This window comes from Pholis gunnellus (genome assembly GCF_910591455.1).
Source record: "Pholis gunnellus genome assembly, chromosome: 8".
Lineage (NCBI taxonomy): Eukaryota > Metazoa > Chordata > Actinopteri > Perciformes > Pholidae > Pholis > Pholis gunnellus.
The window spans coordinates 10479206-10500743 of record NC_136534.1 but is presented as its reverse complement, the minus strand read 5'-3'; the positions used below and the strand labels follow the sequence as shown (position 1 = coordinate 10500743).

The 21538-nt window shown below is 42.0% G+C and overlaps 1 protein-coding gene across 1 annotated transcript; it reads right to left on the bottom strand.

Moving 5' to 3' along the window:
• Positions 1-82: 82 nt before the first annotated feature.
• On the bottom strand, positions 83-13940 carry ctnnb1 (catenin (cadherin-associated protein), beta 1). Its single transcript, XM_079164311.1, has 17 exons — positions 13797-13940; positions 7262-7312; positions 6424-6648; positions 6061-6314; positions 5722-5960; positions 5120-5321; positions 4813-4957; positions 4514-4617; positions 4252-4386; positions 3866-4069; positions 3185-3343; positions 2874-2993; positions 2520-2670; positions 2222-2343; positions 2043-2103; positions 1013-1263; positions 83-718 (listed from the first exon to the last, which is right to left on the bottom strand). The coding sequence occupies exons 2-16, from the start codon at positions 7272-7274 to the stop codon at positions 1049-1051; spliced, it is 2349 nt and encodes a 782-aa protein (XP_079020437.1). The 5' UTR covers positions 7275-7312; positions 13797-13940; the 3' UTR covers positions 83-718; positions 1013-1048.
• Between the last annotated feature and the right edge of the window lie 7598 nt (positions 13941-21538).

Here is a 21538-nt window from a genome sequence, read left to right as displayed (position 1 = left end):
AAGAGCCCTCCTCCACCCCCGTCCTTCCACAGCCACACCCATCCAGCTAGGTCAGCTACACCCCCTTTGGAACAGCAGAGACACATCAGTGTCCACCTTTAAAGCAAGAAAATAGCTTGATATTTGGACCATGATTTCCAATTCATGTTTTTTTTTTTTTTTATACAAAAGCTACACAATGTTACACTTCATCAGAATACAATTCAACTGATTAACTTTAGTGTTTGGACACCATTTAAAATGTGATCAGATTCTTTACTTGGATGGAGCATTACCACAAAAAAAAAAAGAAAAAGAAAACTCCACACTACCAGAGACTTAAAATACAAGGGACTGCAAAAACAAGATGAATATCATAATTCAGGATAATGAAAAAAAACTATAATCAGTTTGTACCATTATAGACTTGAGGGGAAAAAGAATAATAAAAAAGGTAAAACAACCAAATCAAGTAAAAATAAGAAAACAAAGTACATAAAAAGCATTTTCCAAAAATCAATAGTTGAGATCAAAATCGGTGTGTCGTGTCAGGATTTGAAGTCAGCCCACCATCAGGCTGAGACCAGAACCGCACTTAAATCTAGTTTGTCCCAATGGAGTTCCCATAGACAGGAAACTCTGCTTGCTGTTGTTGAGTCTTCTTCAGGCACTTTCTGAAAACCCGCCTCCTCCATATGGGCGAATCACAATGCAGGTTCATCCAGATCACATGATACAGCTGCAAAGGATGGATGGAGTGGAAAAATGGGAGGGGAGGGGGGAGGGGGGGGGGGGGGGGGGGATGAGGGGGGGAGGAGACAGGGCACAGACGTTGGTTAGGACCACACACGCATCAAACAGAGCAACATCAAACACACACACAGCTTTGCAATTAGGAACCGTTTAAACATGCAGCAGCCACAGTGAGTACAGCCACTCTCCTCTCCCTTGGACTTATATTTTTACATCTTGCCCCAAAAAACGCCTCCCAATCATTTGGGCCGATACAAGGCTACAGTGAAGATGATCTTACCTAGTAGAAAGTGTAGTGTAATGTTGGTCTTCGTATTTACAAGTCGGTATCAAACCAGGCCAGTTGGTTGGAGTCGCCGGGTGGCAGGCCCTCTATCAGTTCCTGGGCGTGTCCCAGGTCAGGCAGCCCATCCACGGGGGGGTAGTCCTGGACAGGGTGGTGGACCCCGCCCAGATCGTGGTCCATCATGGGCTCCATACCCATCGAGTCCCCTCCGTAACCCCCTGAATGGAAGGAACGGTAGCTTGGGTCTGGGGGAGGAAGGAGTGGATGGGGTAGAGCGGGGGAAGCAGAGCGGTTGTTAGAAGCATGTTAACAAACCAAGCGTTTCACACAGTAGTACGAGGATTCAAGCGAAACACTGCACAGCAACACGGCACACCTCCATCCTCCAGCACACTAAACTACCGGTGAACTCAAACTACAGCACTTCAGCTTAACTCATGGCTCAGTTCACGGTGTTTAGTTTGGTTCCGCCAACAGAAATCTATCTGCGGTGGCCAGTGTGTTCCTCCAATACATCTACCGACATCAAGTCTTTGCTTTCATTTGACTGGCCCAGAGCCAAGTACAGCCGTTAGTGCTGGAGGAATGGAGAGCAGTGCAAATTAAAATAAACAGCCAACCCTGGGCTCTTATCCTATTGATCAGTACACAGCCCAAGGTCCTGGGACACTCATAAAACTGTGATGGCCAACTGCGCCAAGAACTAAAAGCACCAGTTTTGCATTTCTTAGAGCCACCTGTGTTATTCTGAGTGACAGCAGGAATAAATCAATCTCCACCCTGAACTTGAAAGCATCATTGTCCTTCACCAACGTGTCAAGTTGCCTGTTTAACAGCCAAACATGCCATCTGCAATAATTAGGATGGGCAGATGGAGCTCGGTCATATGACTAACAACATTTCATTGAGTCATCAACTTGAGGGACGCAGAGGACATTTTTGGTTTTAGTGACATCCATGACCCCTCCTGTGTTTCTCATGAGTCTCCCAGCCAGCCAGGTGAAGAGGTGAAGAGGTGCCTTACCTTCCTGTCTGTAGCCCAGAGGTTCTCCCTGTGCTCCAATATCCAAACCTAGGTCTCCGGTCTGCAGAGCAATACACAGACAGACATTTTGAAGTCAATTTCGGTGCAGAAGCATCCGTTTAGTGTACAAATCTACAGTTAAAGCAATTTGAAAACACCCGTTTTTGATCGTTTCGTACCTCGTTCCAGGCCATTGGTTCAGTCCTGAAGAGCGAACTGGTGAGTTCTACAGAGAGGCGTTTCTTGTAGTCTTGGGGTTTGTCCTCGGACATACGGAACAGAACTGCTGCAGCGTAGGTAGCTGAGGGAAGATGGAGGGTTTAGTCAAAAAGCAACTTACTGCAAATACAGCAGAGAGGAGACAATACAACTGTCTGTGGAAAACTGAATTTCTCAGCTGGACTGGCATAGCCTGAACATCTGCATAGTTTAAGATTATCCCTCGTGTAGATTAGTGGTTTTCTTTGGTGAACGTACCAACTCCTTCGTTGCGGCTGTGCAATAGCTCAGTGAGCGGTGCGGTGGCTCCCTCGGCCTCGATGGCCTCAGCGGCCTCTTTATCCTGAGCCAGCTCACACAGGACGCCTGCTGCTACACGCTGGATGTTCTCAATGGGAGAATACAGCAGCTGCACAAACAAACACAGGAAAAGATATATTCTCAGCCTTCACAGTACTCCCAAATGATCTGAAAGGAGGCAACAAGCATAGATTGTTGGAGTGCAAGGACACGCACACAACAGGTGGTACAATTCATTGAACTCTAAGCATCCTGGAACCACAATGGCAGCTTTCTTTTTTTGTAAACTACCTCGAGTATTTTTTTGTTTACCTGTACAAAGAGTGGAATGGTGTTGAGTCCTCTGATGACTATTCTGTTGTGGACGTCTCTGGCCAGGATGTGAAGTGCTCCTGTGCAGCCCTCCACAATCTCCTCCATACGAACTCCCTCCTAATGACACAAACACTTAATTAGTCAAGTTAAAACTGTAGTGCGCCCTTTAAGACTCTTATGATGAGCAGGCAATGGTGGCAATCACAAAGAAAGAAATCATCAGTTCTAGGTTTACATTTTCTTTGGGAACAGTTTGTGAGACATTGATTTCTGCACGTGTGTGCGCGTGTGCGTGTATGTTAGCTCACCACAAACTGCTGCTGCGTGCCTCCCATGCTGGTGCGTCTCTGTGCGTCTTGGTGTGCTCTGACCAGCAGCTGAACCAGTCGGGGGATGGCTCCCTGCTCCCTCAGAGGAGCGTGGTTAGCAGGGCACAGAGCCAGGTTACGGATCAGACCCACTGTAGCCTGCAGACAAACAAACACGTTTAAATGTCAACTGTAGGTAGCCATTAGTCACATCTGACAAAGAACCACAACCAAACATTATTTTCCAGGTATACATTTACAACATTTAAAAAAAGGCATTCTTTATCAACACGGAATCTAATAAATCCTTCCTTCTGGATGGTGGATTGGGTTTGTAATTTGGGACTAGCTTTGTCTTGTCAAATTATTTTGTACAAATACATTACAAGATACTGTTTTGCAGCTTCTATATTTGACTGCGCCTAAAACGATCATGAGTTGCAGATCTTCTGCAGGTTTCAATAACTTGCAGCAGTATTGTACTGCATTCTAAATTCACAACAAAACATTCGGTCCTGAGAGACAGGAAGTACAGAAGTAATACTGCATCAGGTTCGGCACAATAGTCTAGATTCAAGGCGCGGTCAAGTGTGAGCTCATTTTAACTGGAAATAACTAAAGGACAGACAGTGTGATAAGCTGCTTGTGTGGCTGCCTCTGCTGGCGTGTCTGTGCGAGTACCTTAATAAGTGGCCAGTGTGATGGCGGATGCAGTAGTTTCACGACCACGGGCAGGCCGTAGTGCAGTCTGACTGCGTTCTGTGCCATCTCAGCGTCCTGGTGTCGAGATGTGAGGTGACGCAGGGCACAAATAGCTGGCTCTGTGATGTCTTCTCTGTCGCCGGCCCGGAGCACTGTGCGAACTAATGCCTCAATACCTCCAACCTACAAACAAACAGGTGGTCAAACAGGTTAACGGAGACATCAGAGACGCACGGTTACTAGGTGGATAATATCAAGTTTTAATAATAAGTTTAAACTATCTTGAATTATAAATAAGGAAAGGACACAAACTCCGGTCTAAATATTTAGCAGACACTATTTGAGAACAGTAGGTGCGTACTCACCTGGCAGACCATCATCTTGTTCTTGTAGTTGTTACAGGTCAGGTTAGACAGGATGCCAGCAGCACAGGTCACCACATTAATGTCGTCACTGCCGAGCAGCTGGACCAGAGTTCCTAGGAGACCCTCCATCCCCTCCTGGAGACAAAGACAATTGTGAAGTTAGCGTGAAAGGACCGGTTGGTATACAGCATGGAGAATAATTGGTACCGAGATGAAGTTCAACAGCAGCAAGAAAATAGATTAGTTCATCCTCTTTCATCACCTGTTTGGTGGCAGCATCTGATAAGTTCCTGAGAGTCCAGAGACAGTTCTGGACCAGTCTCTGGCTGGGGTCTGTCAGGTGGAGTCCCAGAGCCTGCATGCCTCCTGCACAGGGGGACAAAGATAAGAAAAAAAAGGTTGATTATCTATGCATGTGAAAAGTTGTTCCTAAATGTTATTTGACTAAGCAGTTTGCGCTGCTGTGATTAAAGTTGTAAACACATTTAGAATAAGCTGAAAGAAAGAACCTCACTCATGAATACACTGTACATGCACAATGATATTGAAGCCCAAACATACCAGCTTCAACAATGGCCGGCTTGTTACTGGAGCAGACAGACAGAACTTTGAGAACACGGCTTGTCGTCCACAACAGCTTCTCGTAGGTGTAAGTCCTCATGATGTTGACCAATGCCTGTGGGCCACCGCTGGCCAAGATGATCAACTGCACAAGAAGAGAAGGCACAAAAAGGTTAGTGGGGTTGATGTTAGAGTAACAGAGTAACTTTGCCTTATCGTATCAAGCAGAGACCAATTTATTAACACGTGTTAACACAGTATTAACTTGTGACCACACACACACACCTCTGTCCCAGTTACACCTCACCTTGCTTTCCTGGTTCCCATAGGCCAGTATCTGGAGACAGTCAGTGGTGATGGCCAAGAACTTGACATTGGTCTTGTTGAGCAGAGCCACCATTTTCTGAAGACCCCCAGCCAAACGGACAGCCATCTTGGCTCCTTCCTGGTGCAGGAGGAGGTTGTGGAGAGTAGTAATGGCGTAGAACAGGACGGAGTCCACTGGTGAACTGCAGAACAAACACACGCTCATTAGATTACTGTCCAACGGGGAAATATCCACAACTAGAATAGTATTAGATTAGGCTTCTCAAAGGTCCTTCCTCTCTGCCTTTGATGCGTTAGCAGCCAGTTGCAAGCTTTCATGTTTCTCTTATCACAATTGATATCACATAAAAGAGGCTTATTACCAACATTGAAACAAAGTTATGCTTATGTTGTCAACTCTGGATTGCAACAAATCTGGTTTTGGCCAAAACAGCACATTTTTTTCCACCAGGAACGGTGTAAACATCCCATCACACGGCTTCCTGCCTTCCTGTACTGGTGAGCTACAGCACATCAAATGAATGGAAACTCAAGAAAAACCCAAGAAAAACCTCAGTATCCCTCCATCCTCCTCTCACATACCCAAGCATTTTAACTAGAGCTGGTATTCCTCCGGACTTGAAAATAGCCAGCAGGCCCTCTCTGTGATGGGACAGGTTGTGGAGTGTTCCTGCGGTGCAGCGAGCCGTCTCCACATCGTTTGTGTTCTGCATGGTCCGGACAATGGCCGACACCATCTGAGGAGAGCGCATGATGGCGTGGCGAGAAGCTTCTTTCTTTGAAAGCTGGTGGACCATCACTGCTGCTTTGTTTACTACAACCTGGTGGGGACAGGCATACATGTTAGGGAAGGACCGACGGGAAAACAAAAAGACAACAATTCAAAGCCAATACTCGGCCATGGTTTTCATGGGCAACTACCTGGTCCTCATCGTTGAGTAGTTTGGTGAGTTCTGGTATTGCTCTGGTTGCCAGCTCGGCATCATCTTGGTAGTTGATCAGATTGACCACAGCATGTTTGAGCATTTGCGAGGGCTCTGCCAGCCTCTGAACATTGGTGGGGTTTGCTGCTTCGTACTGTGTGGAGGGGATCTGCATGCCCTCCTCGAGAGTCTCTGGGAACATCGCTGCACGCACCCGCTGGGCACGCGTCATGGCATACTGACCATCTATGTCTGGTAGAGGAAACAGAACGGTTGTTTTGTTACATTGAGATTCAAACTGCTATTCGGGCCATAAGTGCCTTCCTCCTTAGACCGATAAACTGTAGGTATTATGACCTACCTTGTACTTGTTCCTGGGCAAAGTTCTGGTTGAAGCCCTGCTCCCACTCATACATGACCTGGTTGTCGACATCGTCCTCTTCAGGGTTTCCCTTCCCACTGAGAGAGGGAGCCGTTGTGGTGGCCCCTGAATGGATGCCTGAATCCAGGTAAGACTGTTGCTGCCAGTGACTGACGGCCGCCTTACGGTCTGGCTCCATGGCCATGTCCAGCTCCATCAGATCAGCTGGAGAGAGACAAAGAATTAGAAATTGTGCATAAAGATAATGAAAAACATTTGGAAACATCAGTCTAACCAAATTTGCAGTAGCTGAGTAAATAAACAAAGACATGCAATTTGGTTCCCCCACATGAACTCCGTGTTCAAATTTTGTGTACGGACAATATAATGCAGAGAAACCGGATTAGTCGGCTTTGCAATTTTTAATAAACAGTGGAGTTTCAACCATCTAAACAATGGCTACAACAATGTAGTTTAGTAACATAATCACAATTATTAATCCAGTTCAGTTTATAACCACTGTGAATGAAGGATTTCTAACCTGCTGCTCTTGCCATTTCATACTTCAATGATGTGAGATTTACCAGTAAAGTCTCTTCAGGCAGAAAGTTTGATTTTACATGTGCTCTGAGTTTCAAATTGAAATCAATAACTAATTCACTTTGCTCTAATGAGAACATAAATCTGCACAGGGAGAAGAGGCCATTCTGAAATGCTGCAAGTTTAACACATTGTGTACTAGTCAATGCGCATTAGTGTGTGAGAAAGAGATGCAGACAAATGATCACGGTGGAGGTGAAAGAGTTTGAGTGTGTGTGTCTGTAAACTATCAACTCACCCTGGGAAGCCATGTTCCTTTCTCAAACCGCGGCCGACACAGCTTCCTGATCTGAAAACAGGAGGAAAAAAAAGCAGTCAGTCAAACTGCCTCAGTGGCATCTCTCCTTCCACCAGTCCTACCCTCTACCCTGCGCACCAACAGTCCTTTCCTTCCAGTCAAATATGAGCCAATTAACAATAAATAAAGCTCACAGCTGAGGTACCGGCAGAAATGAATGGCAGTGTTGGTTCAGAAGAAAAATAGTCCAGAAAAGTAAATTTCCAGCGCTTTCTATCCTTTCCTGCCTCCTTCCTTTCTTGGATTTCCTCCTTAGTTAAAGGGCAGACATACAAACAGCAGCTGCTGCCACACAAAGCCACCATTAAGTGTAGCAGCTAGACACTATTTAGGTGGGAAAGGACAGGGGAAGTGGAGCATTGGGTGGGGAGAAATGGGGCAGGAGGGAGGAGGGCAGTCGCATTCTTGTGCTGGCTTTGAAGCCGAAACCACACTCGGCAGGAAAGTAAACACCGGCAATGGCAGAAGAGAGAGGTAGAGCCAGGGGGAGGGGATTCATTCAGGAAAAAACAAGGGGAGTTGAAAAATAAGTATTTCCAATTCATACTCAAAAGATATGTTATGACAGTAACCCACAAAATTAGGAGATGAAAAAAATGCAGAAGAAAATCATGGCTAAAATGAGACAAACGGGGGCTGAATAGCCATAGAGTCAGAAATATATTTTGTAAATGTCTATTTCAAGATTGAGCCGACAGGAAACTAGAGATCAAAACCTTTTAACTTGTGGCGTACCAGGTCGGACATCCTAGAGAAAGTAGAGGTGACTAAATACAAGACAGACTTTCCTACAAGTTAAAAACTCAGACGTGCCAACACTGGTTCTACATAATCTAGAGTACGAAAATATACAAGACTACACATTCTTTAAAAGTACATCAAATGCCTTCAATGACCCGACCTTCATTTAGCACCATCCATTGAGAAAACGCGTTGAAAAACTACACGCTGCATACAGTACAATTACCTTGTATATATTTCTATAATTACATACAAGACTGCTCTAACATCAGCATGATGCACGACTACAGACTTAAAAATTACTCCAACCCCGTGTCTGCAGGCTATGAATTAATATTACTAATGAAACTAACCAAAAACCCACTTCTTTTGGGGGAAAAAAGAATATTGAGCGGACTATTTTTCATTTGTCCCCATGGAGAGTAAATGTGTTGGATTCAAATTCTGAGCAGCCACTTCTTGCCGCAAGGCTCGATGCAACAGGTGTACGACTCTGGGTTACTGTTGCAAGGTCAGATGTAGCGACAGCAACAATTTTGATGTTTGTGTCTGAAAGAAATGTAAAAAAAATGGCCATGAAAAAAAACAATCACATTTGATATTTCAAGTTTCTGTGTGATCGCTCAACGATGCACCACATTTTGACGGTAGAGAGATTATTTCAGATTTTGAAAGTTCTAATAGAATAAAAACACAATGCAATAAATAACCTCTGCCAGTAAAATAGCCTGTTACTTTTGAAATGACTCTTACTGTGCAGGAAATACAGGGTTCTGCCAGAGGCACCATTAAGTCAGCCAAAGACCGGGCAGTGACAGGACCCAACCGCGATCGTTTTTAGAGGTGTGCGCTAACTATTGTTTTACATACCGACAGGAAATGCCACATCACAACCCTGAATATTGGATGTCCTGTTTCAGAGATATCAACAGGGTGTGTGATTATCATGTGATGTAATCCCCGTGATTATATCGAAAGGAGACTCACCTTTCAGGTCTCCGAGCAGCAAATAACAGATCATGCCACTATCTTTTCACACATCAAAATACGTTGTGGCTTGCCGAGTGCATTTTGCAGACAACAGCAAAGAGGGTGATTGACTATGATTGACCTATTATACACCCTGTTGTTTTAGAAGACTCACTACTCAAATTTAAGAAACTTTAAGAATAGTTTTTAAGTGTTGGTAACTATTTATCAAAACAGTCCTTGCTGATCTTTAGTCACCGATAACCGTTTAAACGTCCTGCAAGGATTCAAAACACTAGGCTCTCACTTTTGTCAAATGTGTAACAGTCTTTTCTTTTTAATATCCTGCCTGAAAACTCTCTATACAAGTTATCCTAAGGAAGAATATCATTGAAGTAAACGATAAAGCACAAAAACTAGACTAAATGAAAGACATACAATACAAAGCAGCCAGCCCTGCTGTGGTAAAAATCCAGTCTGCCATGAGTGCCAGTGAATGTGTGGGAGTTAAATGGCTGCCAATATGCAAATACACTCATGGATAACTACTCTACTTCAAAACACAATCTTGAGTCAGGCTCCAAGACTGCTGCTTCTAACCACAAACACAGCAACTCAAATTCACTGTTCACACACCATCCTCCCAAGCTTTGCAGGCCTGCCCTCACATAACCTAGCCCTGCCCTAATGGGTGCCATATGTCCCGTACAGGGCTGCATACAAATCAAACATACAATCAAAGTGCACAGTGGAACCATTTCTCATTCACACTGGTGGAAAATGTGGGTCTTTATCACCGGCGCAGCTTCCAGAGCCAGATGTAGTTTTTTTTGTTTTTTTGATGGGCAAACCAGCAGAGTCTGGTCTCCAATTGGGACACAAATAGCAGCCTTACCCTAAAGTCAGACTCTTACTGTAATGAGTTTTTTTTGTTGACGGTCAGAGTTCCTTGATATCAGGCTAGCAGCCCGGCCACAAAAAATCCAAACGCGAGGTTTCTTTGAAGCCAGATGTGAAATCCAATATGTAGAGCCGTGCCTGGTCCAGTTAAAAGCCATACAATTGAAACCAGACGACTAATGAGTGACATACCAGTTACCAGAGTCAGATGGCTTAAGCAGTGTGTGGGATGATATGAGGTATAGAAAGTCATACATGCAGCCTTGTTTGTATAGCTTCATCAAACACATTTTATCTTCTAGGCACACACAAATGTAAATGGTGACAAATATGCATGCTCACAGGCACACGAAGCCCTATGAATTCTAATCACAGACCTTCCGTCCCAGGTCAACACTCAAATGACAGGCTTACTGCGCCAGCACAGAACCGGACGGCCAGGAATAGTGTACTTCAGTCCGGTTCACTGCCCTGAATACAGTCATGGAAAACATGGTGTTCATGTAGAGCGCCAGAGTTCAGCAATGTGTGAACGACAAACATGAAGCGACACGACATGAAAAGGTGAAACGGTACTGCTATTTGTTGGGAGGAGATTTGGTTCGTACGCTACCTCACAGAGCAGAACAAGGGCACCCATTTAATCCATTAGGCTGGCTCTATTCAGAGCATAGGGAATACAACGCACAGCATTTGTGAACAGAGCTGGAGGAAGCACAGCTAGGACCTCGATAGTAACACATGGCAGAAAATAATAATCTATCAAATTAAGGACGGCCTATTTCAACCATGAAGAAATGTCCTGCAGTAGTGTAGATCCGTCTCCTACGAGGTAGGAACCTTTGAACATCAGGGTTTCCCAGGATGTTGATCTTGCTACATTGCACAGAGGTTAACTCAATCAGGATTAGGCATAAAGCCAGATGACCGACAACTATCATGAGATGCCTTCATTCCAAACCCCACGAAGCAAATAAGATATTACAGGTCCATGACGACACCCACAGTCTAATATGCACAAGTTTAACCAATTATCTTGACACACCAGAAGCTAGGAGGCAAGCGTGAAAGAAATCTGTAAGCCATGTGGGAAATCTTGCATTACTAAACATCTTCAATCAGATGAAAAAAAAAAAAAAATCTATATTGCAAATGCAGGAACACAAAATAATCCTCAATTACATTACTAAATAAACCAATCACAAGAGGTTTGAATATGAAAATATATATATAGCTGGAATTCAAAGCAGTCTTGCATATCTAAACTCTCCAATCATATTTTCTCTTAATGAAAAGAAACAGAAAGCCATTTTGTCTGCATATGTGAGCCACAACGCGAGTTCAGGTGAGCCTGGAGGTTTACCTTGTGTAAAGAAAACAGTATCGTATTACCTTCTGAAAAAATAAATCAGTTTATGAATCACACTCTCTAAAAATTGCATTTCCCTCTTTTGGCCTGCAGACATTTATAGCTCAATTTTACAGCCTCTTCCGAGCATGCCGTTGCATTTAAATAACATACAATTAATTTGTTAGAGGGAACACGCTGTGCTTGGGCTAAAGAAAAATTATGTATTTATTGCGAACAGGACATCAAAAGAGCTAAATCCATCTCAACTCCGGCAAAGTCCATTTCTTCTCAAGTGGAAAAAAAAACCTGCAGAGTTCAATACATCCATATTAGTTAATGACCCCAAACCAGCTGTATTATCAGCACAAGCAGAGAGACAGGAGCTGCCACAGGCTTCAATGTTAGCCATGCAATGTGCAGGGTCAGCAGCACTCACTGTGCCAACAACACAATGAGCTCAATGCCTGCAGCCGCTGCAGTGCTTGGTCTGCAAACTGATGGAGAAACAGGAAATATCCAAATAATGGCGGTGTGATGTTTACTTTTACCTTATTATGCTAAACAATGAACTATCTTAAAGGGGGGGTTGATTAAAACAAATAGTTTGAGAGTAGTACTAAAACACCAAAAAACCTCAATTTATGTGATTTAATCAGAAAAGCATTTCTGAAAAAAAAAAAAAAAAAATCTAAAATAACACCACTTGTCAAAAAAGAATTCGTAGATTTAAAAATGTGGCTCAGACCTACAAATTGCATACAAATGACCACGTGCAGACACAACAGTGGTCATAAGACGTATACAAATTACACTATTAGGCAACACCGCTGCAAAGCTTCATGTAAAAGTCTATTGCAGGTGGATTACCTCAAAACATACCACTACCGGTCTCGGGTGTAGACTACACCCACGCTACAGTCCTAATGCACCGTCAGAAGGATATTGGGCTGAGGAGATGATTGGTTTGTCACTTTTTGTTTCCATTGTGTAATAGGATAGGGGGTTTCACTAAAAGACGCAAACAAAATATCTAACCCATTTAAAAACAAACCAAAGAGACAATGCAGCGATGTCTGGGGCATGAAAACACCGGAGACTGTATTTGCATAAAAACTCGCCCCTGCTCTCGTGTTGTTATCATTTCGCTAAAATAAACATTTTAGTTTCAGAGCTTCCGTGACTAAAAAAAAAAAAACGCTGGATGAGACGTCAACGTCCTCAACCATCAGTTACATCTCCCAAACCCCATTAAATCATTAATAATAATACCAAAGCATAATAAACTGCATGTTAAACTCTCACCACCACGTCGTCTTGTGCCACTAAACCACATGCAAAACAGCTTTTACATCTGAAACTATCATATCGCTCGTTTTCAGTTATCGAGGATGGCTTAAAGTAGCGAAGTATACAACTTCTTCAAGTTGACCGCCTGTACCTCTCAGGCAGCCCAACAACACATATTAATGTGTAAAGAGATTAAGGGATAAAATATGTAATAAAGCAGACACTTACCAGCTATCCTAATAACAGTGTGTAGCCCCCTCTCCTCACAGCTGCCCCTGACTTCCCAACACCACTGACTCAGATTTCACACCCTGGCTCCTCCTCGTCCTCCTCTGGAGCTCAGAAGAATGTGTCGGTCTTTGTTTAAAAGGACGAGTGGAAAACATAACCACTGACCTTATACGTAATACAAGCGTTAATATAAACCTTTTATTCAAGTTTGGAGGGACCGTGTTGGCAACTTGCTCGATTTAACGTTCAAGTTTCTGATAATTTTCAGTTTTACGAACTTCCAACTTAACTTTGGGGGAATGGCTCGTGCCAACGTTACTTCACCAGCTTGTGACTTAAACGTTAATTAGCTAACTTAGTTTTACAATGCAACTATACAAAAGCCACGGTATAAGTTACCAAGCCTAACACGCCCGTATGTTCGCCTCATATTATCCGTTTAGCGTTAAACCAAACGCAAAACAACCGAGCAAAGGAGACACACAAGTCAAACATGAGTCCGAGTAGTGGAATGTGGCCAGCAGCGCGAGGCTAATACTAGTGAAGCTAACTAACTGTAGCAATAGTTAGCTGATGTTAACTATTCAAAACAAGCAGGAACACAACATCGGCTTCGCTCACAGATCCAGAATAACGCGAATCAATTGGAAGGCAATTAAATCCATCGGACACTAGCTAGCGTTAATAGGAACCTACTAGCGGTTGGTCGAGGTTACACAACACCGACCCGGAGCTACCATAAAGCCAGTGCGCATCGTCTGTGAAGTAGATCCCACTAGGCAGTGACCGGTATATCCGACATATCTGCCGTAAAAGCCGTTGGCTCGCTAGCTGCAGCAACAGCAGCAGCAGCAGCAGCAGCAGCAGCAGCAGCAGCAGCATCCCAGCCGGCCCGCACACTACACACGTCTCCATTCCTGTTGGCATTCAGTTAGAGCCAGACGAGAAGAGATGGAGAAACTGAGTACAGCCGTTAGTTTGAATGTTGAAGCCTACCCTTGTCAACACAGCAAGTCCGTCGACTCGGGTCCTGGAGAGTAAAAACCTCTTAGAAGTGGAAAAAGTGGCGGATAATGAGAAGGCGAGCGTCAGCGGGGAGCCCTCGTCCACTCCCTCCGCAGTCAGTCAGTCAATAGTGACTTGGCCGGAACAGCAGAGACTGGGAAATGTAAGATGGCGGCACCTTTATATAGACCGGAGAACACCTCCAGCGGTTACATATCCTGCCGTTCGCTACGAATAAAGTAGAAACTAAAACATGATTCATCTTTGATTTATGTCACTCTTACGCGTCACCACGTATTATTACCCACCTTACTAACTGGATCTCTTGGTTTTGTGTTTTAAATGATTCAATGAAAAAAGCAAGCCGAAATCAAAGTAAGCAGCACGAGTATGAATACACAATTGAATGAAGTTCCGGCAGACTACAAAAAGGAAATCCGATTCCTCTCCCTAGTTAAACCTCTTGGACTGTGAAAAGGCGCATTATTTCCATCACCTATAGATGGTGAAACAGTGAGAGTCACAAGGCCAACAGCATCACTCCTCTCACCACCAACTGTCCTCTGCCATAGATAGAACAAACAAATAGTCCCACAGATTAAAATAAAGAAGAAGAAATGAAATAGTCCACACAATCGGTAATAAGCAAAGTAATGAAAAGTCAGTTCTGGGAGACAAAATATGGGTTTCATTTGACATACCATACATTCAACTACTCAAAAAGCTAGATGATGCAAAGTGTCAAGTTAAGTTAAATAAAACACAATAATGGACACTGCAAACAATACAAACTCAACAATAGGCTCTGGATGTCTGTCAAACATTAGTGGTCTTTCTGTTCCCTAACCCCTATGCTGCTGGCCATTCACATTGTTATTGTAGCCTACATGTGTAAACTCAGCAAGCAGTTCATTGGCTATGAACCTCCTAAAGAAAACTGTGATTAGGCCTACAGGCAAAGAAAAAGTCACTTAGCAGGTTGGAACACCTTGTGTAAGCGATTCATTTGTGAGTCAGTCATTGTCAGGGATTCCATATTGATTACTGAAATAGACTCAGTTGTGTTTGTGAATTAGATCAAATCTCATCCACTAAGGAAATATTTCAAGGAAGTGAATCATCGCTACTGTTTTCATGCTTTGAGTGGGAGAAAATCAGAGTTCAGGCAATTGTATTATAGACTTAATTGATCAAACAATGCATGCATTGCTAAAAGGATTATTTCTTCAAAATAGTGTGAGTTAGATTAATCATTTTTCTTGACTTCATTAAAAAGCAGATTCAGCCATTAAAATTATTAGTGATCTGTGGGCATAGTCGAGGTCCTTCAAGTGAGTAGTGTGATCTCCCCTTTATTCTGAGATCACAGAGTTGTGGCTATTCATTTTCAGATTACTTTCTATTTGGCTCAATAATAAGTACGTAAGTGGATAGGCTGCATAGGAAATTTAAACATGCATTACAAGTCCTCTAGTCAGTGTTTGGTCCCTTAATCTCTGTGTTATAGAAGGTGTAGAGCAGGTAATGTGCTACCTTCATACTGTCCCTTCATTCAACAGCGAACAATGTCATGGGCAAACAAAGGTGAACTCCCCTCGTGTCATCTGCCTACAGGCTATTTCATTAACTGGTATTTACAGTATGTGAGTGGAATACATTACAGAAAGTCACACTCTAATTCAAAACAGTCAATAAAGTAGTCCCTGGATATGATATACAGGAATTATATCAACACAGCCAGTATCCACAATATGTGACACATCACCCAGAATGAGTCCACCCTGTGTCATTAGATTGCAACATTGAAAAATGACAGCAGCTGAGAGTGATTTATTTTATTTTAAATGGCTTTCAAACCACAGTGGGAATGACAGCCTTCAGTCAGTTTAATATATAGCCATGATTTCTGAAAAGAAATGGCTCGGTTCATGTAGCCCCGTGATCTCACAGGAGCATGATCCTGCACCAAACAGGAAATAAATCATGGCATGGTGAGTGACTTCAAGAAAACAACAATACTCTGGGTTGCAGATATTTTTATTATATTCCCAAAACGCCTATCTGTGGTAAGGTAGTGTAATGGTTAGCAGAAATCTGAGGTTAATAAGACATGTCCAGAATTCTTCTTTCATTACTAACTATTGTCCTTGAGCAAGGCACCTTGCCTCCAACCTTTCCAATATTGGAGGAAAAGTTTTAATATCAAACACTCAAGAAAACATTTTCATGAAAACTGTGTCTCTGAGTCGAAACAGAACAGGCAGTGTCTGACGTAATCACGCTTGTGTTGGATGGTAATCTGTACCTGCAACTCAAGCGCATGGTCTTGTAAGATCGTGTACTTGTAAGTTTCTTCATAAAAGCAGTGAAATAGAGCATACCCAACCTAAACCTTTTCTAGGAATATAACACTTCTAAAACTATTCTGACAACGTAGCTGTTTATATCACTGGTTACTATGATTAATGTATCAAGTTCATTGATTTTAACCTTGAATTTTAAGTGCAACGCACAAATCTGAAAAACACACACCAGTTCTAGAGTTGAAGGGCATATTTCATTTTTCCCAGTGTATTTATATTGCACGTTGAACAGATTTTTCTGATGGAACTGTGTTAAACCATCATGAATCAAAATGCAGACGTCTTTTACTCCACTGTTTACAGACCTTTCAAAATGTAAATGTCTCTGTGACACATTTATTATTTATCCCAACTGTATGTTATTTCTGTCACACAATGCCTGTACTTGTAGCAAAAGCCCAATGAATAAATCATGTGGAAATGTCCCTTTAATAAAGACAGGGGGGGATTGACAGTGTTTCAAGAGATGGTGCAACACTGCAGTTACAGAGTTGGACTTAAGTTACAATAAAGTTTTAGTCAGAACCACATGACTACTGGTTCTGGATTAAGAGCACAGGGTTAATAATCATATGTAATGTCTGTGAAAATCCTTCTGAAGTAATCAGTGAATCTGTGCATCAAGCAAACTGTCTATGCATTCAGTGTATCTTTGTCAAATTTCATTGATAAGCAGCATCAGTTTTTATTTAATTTTAGACATTTTGAGCATTTTAATGGTGCTTACAAGGAATTTATTATACCCACAACACATCTCTAGGCCTACACCTTTTCTTACAGATATTGCACATTTTTGTGAAGTGTAAAATTGCACCGCGCCTGTTAAATTTAGAACCCTCAATCACTGCTCCTGTTGTACTAAACTTAGTAATATTTCTACACCCAGCCCAATATAACAAACAGTTCAAAATAAGTGAAGGGATGGGAGGTTGCAGCTGTGAATCTGCGTTTCTGTGTACAAAATATGAACAGCAATGTGGAGTAATAAATAGAACTGTGCATTTTTTTTTTTTTACCCAGGTCATCAGTTGATCGCATTGCCTGTTCAAAATTCTTAGAAGTTTTTCTTATTTTTTGGGGGAGTAGTCAGTCATGAAATGAAGGTGGAGAATATTCAGAAACTACAACACTACAGTATATTCAAAAGTATTTTATTCATAACAAAATTAGTTGGGTGGATTGTGGAAAAAGACTGGACAGAGACTCATCCTTGTCTTCCTTTTGCACTGAGTGATATAATAGTGGGACATAATGTTACAGTATGAATTTAATCATTTTTCAGGGTTTGGATTACACTCACCTGAGGAAGGGTGTGTATACACACTATATTTTCATCTTTTAATAAGGAGTCAGTTCAAATTAATTTACAAGTATATGACGTTTAACCCAATGTGGGTCAGATTCAATCCTCTCTATCCTGGTTTATTACAAGAGGCCGCTCAGATCTAGGACACGTGGGGTTAAACATCCAATTTAGTTTGATCCTGGAGAGATCCTGCCAAAGATTAATCCATAATGCCTGTGAAATGGCCCTTCATCCAACAGGCTGTGCTGAAATAACACAGACTGTTCTGTTCCCAAATACGTTGTGGCTCTCCAATGACCCAGTGTTGCACCACTTCAGGGAGCCCACACGGCACTTGTTCTTCCAGCTGGATTCATGTTTCATCATGGCAGCAGGAGCAGTTCACTGGACGAGTATTTACACCTGCAATTTATTGATAAATACAGATTGGTTTGAAAATCAAGACAGCATATTTTAGAAAAAAAAGTAAAAATTTGTTTGTATGTGAATAAATGTGGTTCATAAAACTTAAAGCTGTATTCATTTACAATACAATACAATAAATATGTATTCTAAGTAGTAACAACATGTGTCAAATGCAAACTTGCAATGCAGGATTTATTTCTAGATGTATTCTCCATAATGACTGAATTTTTGTGCAGCTCTGCTGGTAATATCTGGCTACTATTCAACATCATGCACAGTGCAGGTGAATTCAAAGTAATCAGCTAATAGAATAAATCTGTTCATTGGGTAAAGATCAGACCTTCATCTTTCATAATTTATCCGTGGAACTGGTCTGACAACATTCTCATGCAAAAACATTGTCAGGGTTTTAATATTGACTGAATAAATAACCCAACACAGTGTTTTCCAGGTGTGTCTTATAGTTTTAAAACAGACAATGTGCTAAAGCAGATTAAAATTATAATACAGACCAGCACACATACGCAAGCCATTGGGGATTGCATGCATACATTGTTACGGTCTTACACCACACACGCATAAACACACACACACACACACACACACACACACACACACACACACACACACACACTGACAGAACCAACAATTATCCTGACTTGTGCACTCATCCGGCTTAATGCTTGCTTGTGAGGGAACTGCATCTATGCGTATGTGCCTTCTGCTCTCACTAAACAGAGGACGAGCCCATGATAACACATAAACCAGGATAACAGAAATAACACACACAAAGCATGAAAACAGGGAGGCTTTGCTCTCCGTGGGGTTTAATATTCACAAGGGGAAGCGCAGGTCACATTCAAGCTCCATTCTTATTGGCTAAAGCCAACTCCATGTGTTTACATACACATGTGTGTGCACAATCTTGTGTCTGTGTGTATGCTTGCATTGACATGTTGACATGCCTATACCTTTATGTGTTTCCTTTAAAACCTCCATATGTGGGTATTTATATGTGTGTATACATGTGTACCTTTATGTAATGCATATTGGAACTTTTATGGAACTTCCTATTTTTTTAAAATGTTGTAGATGTATATGTATCTGGCGTAGTGTAGTGATTGCTTAGGAACAGAGACTGCAGTAGAAATCCCCAAATCCCAAGAGAGGGAAACGCCACACACGCACATACACTAGGCCAAGGCCTGAGGGGTGTGGTTCCTTTCTCTAACTGTGAAAGAAAGGGGCAGGACACAGCTATAGATAGGGGCAGACAAAACAAACACCCCCGAACACACTGGAAAACAAGCACACAGCAACAGCAGGGCAGGTCAGGGAAGCACTAAACACAGGGCCACATGGAAGGAATGTTTGTTTTGGACCGACACTGTCGTGTAGAGGGTTGTGACTTACGTCTTCCTGAAAAATGTCTGTCACACTTCAGGGGCAAACCAAAGATTACGTGTATTTTAAAGAAACTGTCGAGCTGTAGATGTCTCAATCAGTGGATGTATTTATTTCTCAAGGTGAAATAGCCACGTTGGTTATGAATATAACAGATTTATTCCAATACAAAATGAAGTAGTCTGTCAACTCAACAATCTGGATACTAACAAATATGGATTAATTAGCTTTAAATCGACTGTCAAGGAACACTTCCTCTGTATGCCATTTTATTTAGTTTGCGACACTGCACGCTTTATTGCACTGTGAGTTTATTTTACACATGACATGCAAACATTGCATCATCTAAACATGACCTTATTCACCACAGAATATACAGTGGTGAAATTGTTACACTTTTCCTTTTTCTGACAGCAAAAACATGATAAATGATCAACCAGAAAGTTACATTAATCAAAACTCTATCCTAACCTGTTAGGTGTCACTTTTCAAAGTTGCCCAGTTGTAATCCAGTACGTGAAGAGGAGGTAGAGGAGGATACAGAAATCCCATCCTAGAAGAAGGTGAGAGGACACGGCAGGAACCAGATATTTGACTCAGACTACAGTGGGATTATAAGGATTGGGCAGTATAAGCCGATATAGGAAACAATGTGAAGGAGACACTTTACAATAGTGGCAGAGCTGACATAAAAAATGAAGTGGTGCTATAATGCCGTATAGGAAGCCATGTTGTGGAGAGATTCTTTTGTCATCTACAAGCTGCTGAAAAGACACTAAATAGAAAAGATGCTGTGGTGCTGAACTAATACAGGAACCTCATTTCCACAGCAGAGCCAAGTGGGATTTAGTGTTGACCACACGAGACATCAAAAGCACTACTTGCTCATTTATAACAACGGCCTGGATGACATTTCACCTGCCTTCCGTGGATCCTGTATTAACGGTAGCCAAGGCTCAGTCCCTGCATCTATACTGCATTAGTGGTTGCCATGGTAAAAGCCCTCCATCCCGCACTCTATCCTGCACAGACAGAGAGGCAACGCACTGCAATTGAGGGGTCTGGGAGTCAGAAGCAGCTGAAAGCCACAGTACAGCTGTGTGGCGTGCGAGCATTAGGATGTACCGGTAAACTCATGCTGAGATTTCTTCAAGTATATCCATTACTGCAAAGCAACGACATGTTGACTACCACAGCAAGCCTGTGGACAAGGAAGGCCACATATTGTATACACAGCTGTTTTTTAGATAATTTATATGCCAATTTTCAGTTTTATTAAGTACAAGACCGGCAGAGGGAAAGGGAGGCCATACCCTGGATTTCAATCAACATGACACTGTGAATGTGTGGCTGTTAGACTAAGCTACCACACCGCTCCCTGATATTTCATTACATGATGTCATGTTCAAATTAAACTCCACATGCAGAATACTGGAGCTGAAGGGTTTAAAGCTCCTAAAAGTCATTTATCAGCTGGATTTTCGTCAACAGCTGCTCATTAAAGCCAGTCACATCTGGATTTATATGCCATTTGCGTCCCAAATGACTATCGTTTATTATTGTCATATCCTTATGAATTAAGAAATCATTCCAACAAGCGACAAGAGAGTAAATGTTAGTTTGATGGGAAATAACGGGGGAAATGCAATTTCAAATTTTTTGTCATAATGTAGCAAATGTGGTTTAGTTTGGATAGATAAAAACACATAAATCATGCACGTTAAAATGATACCAGCCAATACTGCATGTTGCAGCAACTGTTGTTGTTGTACGGAAGGAGGGGAAAAGGGGAAATAAACAATAGTCATGAACTGTGTTGTTCATTTATGTGCTTAAGAAAACCAACAATGCTTATTTTTTACCACTTTACAACCTAAGCAATCATATATATCTTAAAAACGTTTTTTTGTTTTCAACAATAGAATACGATTATGAACTGAGAATAATAATTCCCTTACAAAATACAATCCCACGCTTCTTTTGAATAATAATAAAAAAAATAGTTAAAGCCAAATAAAAATGAATGTAAATACTGAGGCAGACATACACAATATGATTTAAATTGTAAAACTAAATCATGTGAAAGTCTGCACGTAAAAACATTGTATCAAAAGTTGACACTGACATTGGCAGCCTGAGCCAGATGAAGACAGCGCTTCCCGAGAGCATTGATTACGTTCAGATTAATTTAATAAATGATCAAGCATATATTTCCACTCATTCAATAATCATAATTCGGTTTGCTTCAACAGTTT